Genomic DNA, 10000 nt, shown 5'->3' on the forward strand with positions numbered 1-10000 from the left:
CTTTCTGCTTTCTTTGCCACCACTTCTCTTTTCATCTTTTCCCTTTCTACCCTTCTTTCTCAATGCGCTATAACATCCCTGCAAGGAAATGCATAACAGTATCTAACCAGGCACACAATTTTACCGCACTTCACCTACCTTAGTAAAAGGGCAGTGATACAGCGGTTGGTTGCAGTTTTCGTCCGTAGGCAATGGGAAATCACACTCCGAGAAATGCGTCTCGTCTATAGCAAATACTCCTGAGTATTCTGGAGCATTTCTCTTGAGAAGAGACAACTGGAAAGTTTCCTTATGGCGCCCAATACCGACTCTTCCAATATTCCATATTCCCGGGTCAGCTGTGACAAATTTATCGCTAAAGTAAGCTATGACAGTAAATTCTTCTGCAGAAGTGTTGAGCCTCAGAGTGATATCCGAGCTATGAGGTGGCATTGTATAGAACCAAAACTCGAATACGCAGGTTGCGGCCGAATTCTGAAACCAATGAAGGAAAGTCTTTGCTTCCTGTTCCTTCTTCAACGAAGTTTCCTTGTGCACCATAAGGAAATGTCCATCTGAGTTTCCAGTCGAATCAGTGAAGGGTCCTGTATGGTCAGTTCCCCACGCCATATCATTGCTTTGAGCCACCACCCAGTCTAGGCCATCATTCTCAACTTCCTTCCACCCACAGTCCCCATCCTCAAAACTACAGTGGTTTGGACACTCGTCCTCGTCGCTGAGGTCCGCACAGTCTAATCGGAAGTCACATACACTTGTGGCTGGGATGCAGCCATAAGACTTGCAAGGAAACTCTTCTGGCTTACAGTAGAGGCTGTGACAGTCCTCTGAGAAAGACACATCATCGACAGCAATATCTCCTTCTATGGGATTGCCAGCAATGCCCTCAAGAACAATTTTGAAGTATCTTGGAATACTGATATCTAGGTCTTTCAGAATCCAGAGATAGTCATCAGACCCTGACGTCTCAAACAGATCATATTTTGTCTTGGTTGTGCTTCTTGGCGTTTCTTCACCGAAAATTTTCAGTGTGGCACTTTGGTTTCCCTTCATCATGTACCAAAATCTGAAATGACATTCCCCTTTAGTAGGTGCAAACGATTCACTAGAAATCTGACCTCTTTTGCCTTTTGATCCTTCAGCACTTTGTAGATAAAGATAGTATCCAGTATCATTTCCATAGGTATGGTCATAACCAGGACCAGTGCCTTCTGCTAACATGTCACCGGTCTTTCTCATCCATGTGAGATCAGCAGAATGCTCTTGCTGCCAGTCACAAAAATCTACTTCAAAATTACATCTGCCAGGATATTTCTCACAAGCTAATTCGTCTGAGCCATCCCCACAGTCATCACTGAAGTCACATACAAAAGTCTGATTGACACAATTGCCATTACTGCATGAGAAGTGATCATCATGGCAGATGGTGGGTGTTGGTTGCTTACAATTGTGAAACTGTATATCATCAATCATGGCTATATCTTCGTTTGAATATTTCATAGACCTGAACCGCAGTTTCCAACCAACATGGTGTTCAGGAATACCAACAGTTTGTTTGTGCCATTCTTCACCCATGTTATCTGTTGCAACCCAAAGTGATAGTTCCATGGAGACTTGTAGCATAACAATAACAAGAGCAGAATTATTACCACTTTTGTAGTAAAGGAAGGACATGGTACATGAGGCTGATGTTGGTCCTAATATGACACTTTCTAGGTCAGCAATGTCTGATGTTCCTTCGAGCTGTTCAGTTACATTCATAACATAACTCACAAGTCCCACTGTCTCTTTTGTCCTAGACCACCGGTACTGACCATGACTTACATCCTCCCAACCACATGTGTTAATTTCAAAGTCACACTCACCACAGTGAGATTCATCACTGCCATCCCCACAATCATCATTAAAATTACACACACTTTCAGTAGAAACGCAATGATTATTGTTGCAATGGAAACCAGTGTTGCATGGGTTTTCTGTTGTTGTTGTTAGGGGTGTTGTTTCAGTTGGCATTATATCATCTGTGGGCTGGCAACCACTGGTAAGAGATATATCGTCTAGAGCAATGACTGATGTTCCTGGACTACCTGAGAAGCTGTTGGTGCTGCTAGTAACTATGAACTGGAATGGCCTGTTGGCAATTTCCTCTTTCTGGATGAACAGTTCTACTCTTTCCCAGTATTGTCCTACAGAACCTCTAATAAAAAGACGATCATGAAGAGGTCCATTTGATGATTCTCTTGTTGAGACAACAATGCTGTCGATATCTTTACCGTATGAGTAGTAAAAAAATCTCAAAGTACAATATGTTCCCTGAACATGGATGACAGGACTAGACAGTTTAGCTGTGGTTGCATTCAGATTGTAAACGTTACTGTCTATATAGATGTAAGTGCCTGAGGCAGTGTTCAAGGTATGGTCACGAGGGGGCATGATGTCCTCTTGGCTTGGGGATCCTGTCTTCCAGTTTGTTCCATCTTCCTCATTCCAAGAACATGCCTGACCTTCCTCGAAGTTACATCTGCCTACATACTTGTCACACTCAGCTGTGTTATCTTTCTCATCTGTGTAATCCCCACAATCGTCAACAAAGTCACAAACAGCAAATGAAGAAATGCAGGCTCTATTTTCACATGCAAAGCCTTTGCAGTCACCTTCCTGTGGCGAAGGAAGAAAGCATTCTTCAAAATTAATATCATCCACTGCTATGTATCCTGGGAGCTTAAGATTTCTTATACCTTCAATCTGAACTATAAATTGGGTACGTATCCTGCCAATATCTGCTATACCCATCATCCACTCCTCCTTTTGGGTAGCAAAAATCTGTGACAAAATGGTATTTATGTCACTTACATTGTATGAGACAATCAAAGAATTTACCTCCGAAGTTGGGTAGTTATTGGGCACTTCATAAACCACATACCAGAAACTCATATGACAGTTTGGTGCAGAATTCTGGAGTGCTGGACTGAGAAGGAGGGGATTAACTGCCTTTCGCATATCTGTGAAATTTAGAGTGACAGCCATATAGTAACCCTGACTAGTCTGGAGGGTATGATCTACAGGAGGAGTGAAAAGATCATTATCTTCACCTCTTTGACGCAACCACACAAAGTCACTGCCTGTTTCCATGTTGTACCAAGTGCAGTGATCGTCTGTACTCTCAAATGTACAGTTGTACCCACAGAATACCTCATCTTGTCCTTGACTGCAGTCCTGTATAAAGTTACACATTTGCTCTTGTAACAAGCAGAGGCCGTCACACTTCATGGAACAGTTTTGTATTGTTTCATTACTGCAGTGTCCAAATGTAACTTTTGTTTGGTCAAGAGCAATGATGCCTGGTTTCCCTTTGTCAGACACCGCAACAAACTTGAGATTATGGTGAACTAAAACATCAGAGTCTGAAGCTGTGTTATCTACTGTGACTTGTGCATATTTCCAATCAGCATGCAGTGTCTCTTTATGAATCCACAGTGTCTTCTCTGTGCTGTGGTCCAACTCCTGTGTTATAAGTGCTAATGTGGGCTGCCCTAACCCTTGCATGTGAAACCAAAAACTCAGGCACCATATATTTGGCTCTAACACATCCAGAACGATTTCTGATCGCTTATCTGTGCCACCTGTGTTTGCTGCATTGGCATAAACAAAGCCACCATAAACACTATTAAATGTAGCATCTACTTGAGGACCATATTTGTCAGACAATTCATCAGCTGTTATGAGAGACCAGTCTGAATCATCACCTATGACCTCATTCCTCCACATACACATATCATTCTCGAAATTGCATTCATCAAAGTTTTCACATGTTAACTCTGGTACGACATCATCGAGCCCAAGAAAAGATGATGCATATGCTTTCCCCTTAAAGCTAAGTGAGTAGGGTGAAACACTTTCAACTTGTAACTTGTATAAGTTCCATTCATGACTAAAGAGTCCAGTAATAGTTAACAAGGGTTTATCTTCGATTATCTCAGCTGTGTGTAAGTGGACCTCTAATTCTGTCTGTTTATACATTGAATCTCCATTAGAGTACACCCAAAACTGAACACACTTATACTTGGCATCGATCTGATTGGTATAAATCTCACCTGTGCCTTGCCCTTCAAGACGGATATAATGGCCCAGACCAGTGCCAAGTGAGTGATCTTCACCTGTGCCCCATCCATCTCCCACACCTGATGACGAGGCTAATGTTAGTTCCCAGTCTAGATCATCTTCGAGAGACTGCTCGAAATTGCACAATCCATTTTCAAAATCACACAGTTTGCCAAGCTGGCAGTGGCCAAACTCCACAGTAATATCATCAAGAGCAATATCACCTTTTCCAAAGTCCCATGGCACTGCCTCCAATATCATGCGACTCAGCTTTTCATGCTTAACTTGCACCTGAGCTTGGATCCATCCACGCCCTTGTTCATGACCTCGTTCCCAAAGAAGTTGACTGGACTTGGCACTTTCCTGTAACCTCACAGCTAGGCTGCCAACATCCAAACCATGCATATGAAACCAGAAGGACAAACAAGAACTTTCACCACTAAGGTCAATTGTGGGGCTTATGAGTCTTGCAACGCGTTCAGTTTGGTTTGTGGTACTAACATATAGATAAAAGCCATCTTCTGTCATTGTGGTGTGGTCGGTGAGTGGCCCTGTGTCTGATGTTGGCGTGCTGCCTTTCCATCGCTGCCAGTTTAAGCCATCATTTATGTCCTGCTGCCAGTTGCAAGTCTCACTGTCCTCTCTCTCAAAGTCACAATCATACTGCGTTGGTTGATGTGTAGGCACTGGTGTTAGTGTTGTAGGTTGTGTTACAACTGTACAACTTTTTGTGAAGGCAAGGTCATCAATGGCAACTGCATTGTGATCTGTGGATGTTATGTCTTCATCTATCAACAGTCTGATCATAACATTATAGTATTCTAACTCTGGATCTATGGTTAAAGTGACTTCTTCCCATAAGTACTCTAAAGTAGAATTCTTAAGTTCTATAAGGGGATCTCCATCACCCTCACTAACCATAACGACACTCAATGTACTATTGACAATATGTTGCATCGAATACCAAAAAGTCATGCACTTTTCTGTAGCTGGAGTAAGACTTCCATAGAGGACAGCAGAATCTCCTTTCACCTTATCCTTAAGTGTCACCATCAAATAGTGACCCGTTTCATATTCTGTTGTGTGATCTATGATAGGACCTTCTCCATCTTCACCTGAGGATCTTATCCAGTCAAAGGTGTCATCTCCGTCATTTGTATTATACCAGTCACATATGTCATATTCAAAGTCACATGTGTGTGCTTGTGGACAGACACCAGGAATGAATTCTAAGTCATCCAGAGCTATTGTACTCTTGTTGTTACTGCCTGTTATTCCCTCAAAACTAATTACATACTTCTGAAGGTTTGGAAGGGTGACCAAACCTTGACTCCACATTTCGAAGGCATTGCTACTAAAGGACCAAACAGGAACAAAGGGTCTACCATCATTTTGATCTTGCACAAGGACAGTAAGGTATCCTACACCATCCCCAAGCATGTGATACCAAAACCTGAGACATTGTACACCAACTGATTCATAAACTGGAGAAAATAAGAAGCCCTTGCTGCCTTGATGATCATTTAGACGTAGGCACAGGTAGTGGCCTCCCTCACTATGAGATGTGTGGTCCACTGAAGGGCATCCATTTTCGTTATTCTTTCCTTGAGTTCTTTTCCATATTGTGTCTCCTTCGTCTCCTTGTTGCCATTGACAAAAATCATATTCAAAATCACAGAGTGGCTCATGAAGTTTCCCCTTCATAACGATATCGTCCACAGCAAGCAGACCGGGACCGAGGTCGCCCCACTCAGCTTCAAGGGTAATAAAAAAGTCGTCCTTCACATCGAGTTTTGTATCGAAGAAGAGCCATCGGTCATCTTGAGAATCGCTTAATTCTAAAAGAGTGTATTCTGAATTTGTTGTTACTTCGTTCATGATTATCCGGAATTTCCCCACATTTTCTCCAAACATATAATACCACAGAGTAAAGGTATTTTCATATTCATTTGGCTTCTCCTGTACAATGCTAACTAATTTTGCTTTGTCGCCCTTTTTGGCAGATGCGTCTTCAAAATCGACAAACACGTAAGTACCAGAGCCAGTTGTGTGATCTGGTAATGGCTCTGGAAACATGTCTGACTTCTTCCAATCGAGTTGATCACTAGAAGATTGGCGCCACATGCAAAATCCTTTATAGAAGTCTGGATCATCGAAATTGCAATCTAAATTATGAGGATTCTCGTCGCAGTCAAAGAAAGTGATGTCATCCACAGCAAGAGATGAGTGTGACTCAGCCCATGCATCACTCTCATCGAGCACAGGTGTTGCTTCGAATGTCAAGTAAGTGTATTCAGTTTCAAAGTTCAGTGTTATTGGTACTTCAAACCATGTTTCTTCAGGTGCAGAGGTCATGTTATAAACAAGCTGCCGAACGGGATTACCTACTCCATTATTGTACACTGCAAAATAAACATTTATGCTATTCCTGGTGTATAGCCAGATGTGTAGTTCACAATTCCCAACATAAGGGTGCAAAAGATGTGGGCTCGAAAGGACAGCGGTTTTCCCCACTAACCCATCTGCTCCTTCAAGATAAACATAATGGCCTGAGTCAGTACCCAGAGTGTGGTCTTCCGATGGGTGCAAAAAGGGAGACACTTCACTGGCAGGTATCCGCCGCCACTGGTACATCCCAACGCTGCTTTCAAACCACCCACAGTATCCAGACTCGAAATCACAGGCCCCGCAGTTCTCCTCGTCAGCGCCATTAGAGCAGTCAGTCTTCCAGTTGCACTGCTGGTAGGCAAATACACATTCATCTCCGACGCCGCAGTAGAATTCTCCGGGTTTGCAAGGGTTGGAGGGGGGGATAGGAGTCGTACCAATGGGCAGTGTATCGTTAAGGATGTGGCAGCCGTCAGTGAGTGAGAGGTCGTCAATCGCAATATCTGAGTAGTCTTCGCCCTTCGTCACAGCCTCGATTACGTATTGGAAGGGCCCGGGGGTGGCTGAGAAAACGACTCCTCGATTCCAAAACTGCCCTTGTTCTCCCTTCCTGCTGAAGCCCAGTGCCATGTCCCCGTAAATATGTTGTCTTGTATACACGTTTAGTTCTTGTATGTTCTCTCCGTACATATAAAAATGGAATCTCAAGGCGCACTGAGCATTCTCAGCAGTTTGTAGAACGGGAGAAAGGAGCCAGGCTTTGCGAGTGCCGGAATGGACCTGGGGGTGAGACACGTACAGATAATGCCCAAGAGGGAGCCGTGTAGTGTGGTCAGCTGGGGGACCCGTCAGATGACTGTGTTCACCGGCTGGGGTTGCACCGCTGCCAAATATCCAGTCTGAAAGGAGTAAACTCAAGTTAAAAATATTTAGAGAAATTCCGAATAGTATAAGAGGCTAGTACCTGCAATAAACTGTATTTGCAAAAGATCAGATGGAAGAAAGGCACATACCCAGCTCGTCCAGATCCTTTTCCTGTGTCCAACCACATGCCTGATTCTCTTCGAAGGTGCAAACGGTACTCTGGTCACCGCAGTCCGTCTCATCAGTCATGTCTCCGCAGTCATTGGTGTTATCACACACTAGGCTCTCGTCAACGCACAAACCTGTGAGAAAAAAAAACTCATTTTTTTTTTACAGTCATCCCCAAAACACAGATTAAGAACTCAGTTTGCCCAATAAACTCTATGAATCCAAATACAAAGCAAAAACAACCAGACAGCATTATAACCAAACGACTCACCTGTCTGGGCACAGGTGATCTGATTACTGAGGCAAACCATAGTAGTATTGGGCACTTGGCAGTTGCTGAAGGTAAAATCATCCAGCGTAAGAGCGGAAGGTCCAGCCGTTGTAACAGCCGCTATTCGGACCTGAAACTCGCCCAACCAGTCTGATGACGTAGAAGGTTTGAATAGAAAATGATATTGATTATTGTTATAGCAATAATAGAGATACTGATATTAACAATAAAAGTCACGATAATAAAAACAATAACAATAATAACAGTAACAGAAATATCATAGGAACAGCAATAGGAGTAGGAAAGTAATAGCAATAGCTATGATGCTACTGTTGCTGCTGTTGAGGCGATGATGATGTAAAGCCGAAGATAATGTGAAGATAATAATAACAATTACAATTATGATGATGAGGATCATGATCATGATAAGGATAATAAAACAAGAACAACAACAATATCAGCGATAATGAGGAGAATAATAACAGCTGAACAATAATACTAATGCTAATGATAATAATAATGATTACTATTATTGTCATAACTACAGTAAACAATGATACAAAAACTATTTTTTTCAATTCAATACCCTACTATAATACTACTACTACTACTACTACTAATATTAATACTAATACTACTACTAATAATAATAATGATAATAGTGATAATAATAACAGTAATGATAATAATGGTAATAACAATGATAATAATGATAATAATAATAACAACAGCAACAACAACAACAACGACAACAACAACAACGACAACAACAACAACGACAACAACAACAACAATATTAATAACATCAACAACAATAATAATGAAAAGAGGAAACGGAAGTAAAATTATGATAATAAGAATAAAAAATATTTATTTAAAGGTTAGAAGAAGACGAAGAAAAAAAGAAGAAAGGAAGATGATGAAAAACAAGAAAAACAAGGAGAAAGAGAAAAAAAAAAGAACAAAAAGAGGAAATAAAGGAAAAAAGGGAAATAAGAAAAAAATAGCAACAAAACGAATAAGACGAAAAACAATTTAAAAAAAAATGAAAATAAAGGCGAAGACTAACCCATAACGACGACCTCCGCTTTCGCCCACTGCGTCTCGCGTTCGTTCACCAAGTAGTGGGCGGGGCTGACCTCCCCGTCCCTCAGAACACCAATCTCCAAGACAATATTCTCGCCTAGGTACGCATTTGAAGTCTCACGGTACCTGCAGCACAAACGCTTTATTATTCGTGTTGTGTTATTTTGTGTTGTGTTGTGTTGGCGGCGTGTTGCATTGTGTTAATGTTGATGTTTTGGTGTTGATTTGCTGTATCATATTGTGTTATGTTGAGTTGCTCTGTTGTACTGCATCATGTTATGTTGTTGTGTTATAGCGTGTTATGTTATGCTGTGGTATATTGTGCTATGTTGTGGTATTGAATGTGATGCTCTGTTCTGGTATGTTGTGGTATGTTGTGTTGCGTTATGCCATTATATGTAGTTATGTGTATTGTGTTTATGTAAGGTTTCAAGTTGTTATGTTATATTACATCATTATGCTGTGTAATATAATATTATGTTGTAAAATGTTTCTTATGTTAGACTTGATTAAGAATGGCAAGAACGAAGAGTGAGTAGACTTAAACATTAGAGAAGGTTGACAGAATATACAGCAAATAAGTGCCTGCGTGTTTGTTTGTTTGTTTGTGTATATATATATAGATATATGCGTTCTTGCCATTCTTATATATATATATATATATATATATATATATATAAATATATATATATATATTTATATATACATATATATATATATATATATATATATATATATATATATATATATATATATACATACATATATGTATATTTACATATATGCATATATATTTATATATATATATATATATATACATACATATATGTATATTTACATATATGCATATATATATATATATATATATATATATATATATATATATATATATATATATATATATATATATATATATATATATATAAACACGCACACACACACACACAAACACACACACACACACACACACACATACATATATATATATATATATATATATATATATATATATATACACATACATATACACACTCTTCGAAGGCCTTTAAACATTCAAAGTACCAGAAGGTGAAGGCGCAGTCAATGTAGGCGTTGCGCAGCGTGGGCGAGAGAGCCACCGCAGGG

The 10000-nt window shown here is 40.4% G+C and overlaps 1 protein-coding gene across 1 annotated transcript in view; it reads right to left on the reverse strand.

The window, feature by feature from the left end:
• Nucleotides 1-10000, reverse strand: part of LOC125036442 (MAM and LDL-receptor class A domain-containing protein 1-like) — a 48148-nt gene that overhangs the window by 14028 nt on the left and 24120 nt on the right. The window contains exons 28-32 of the mRNA XM_047629035.1: nt 9938-10000; nt 8859-9001; nt 7790-7939; nt 7500-7652; nt 139-7385 (exon numbers count right to left, since the gene is read on the reverse strand). The exon at nt 9938-10000 is cut by the window's right edge and continues 163 nt beyond it. Coding sequence (XP_047484991.1) covers nt 139-7385; nt 7500-7652; nt 7790-7939; nt 8859-9001; nt 9938-10000 — 7756 coding nt within the window. The remainder of the gene's footprint in view (nt 1-138; nt 7386-7499; nt 7653-7789; nt 7940-8858; nt 9002-9937) is intronic.

Source organism: Penaeus chinensis, chromosome 21 (genome assembly GCF_019202785.1).
Source record: "Penaeus chinensis breed Huanghai No. 1 chromosome 21, ASM1920278v2, whole genome shotgun sequence".
In the NCBI taxonomy this organism is placed as follows: domain Eukaryota; kingdom Metazoa; phylum Arthropoda; class Malacostraca; order Decapoda; family Penaeidae; genus Penaeus; species Penaeus chinensis.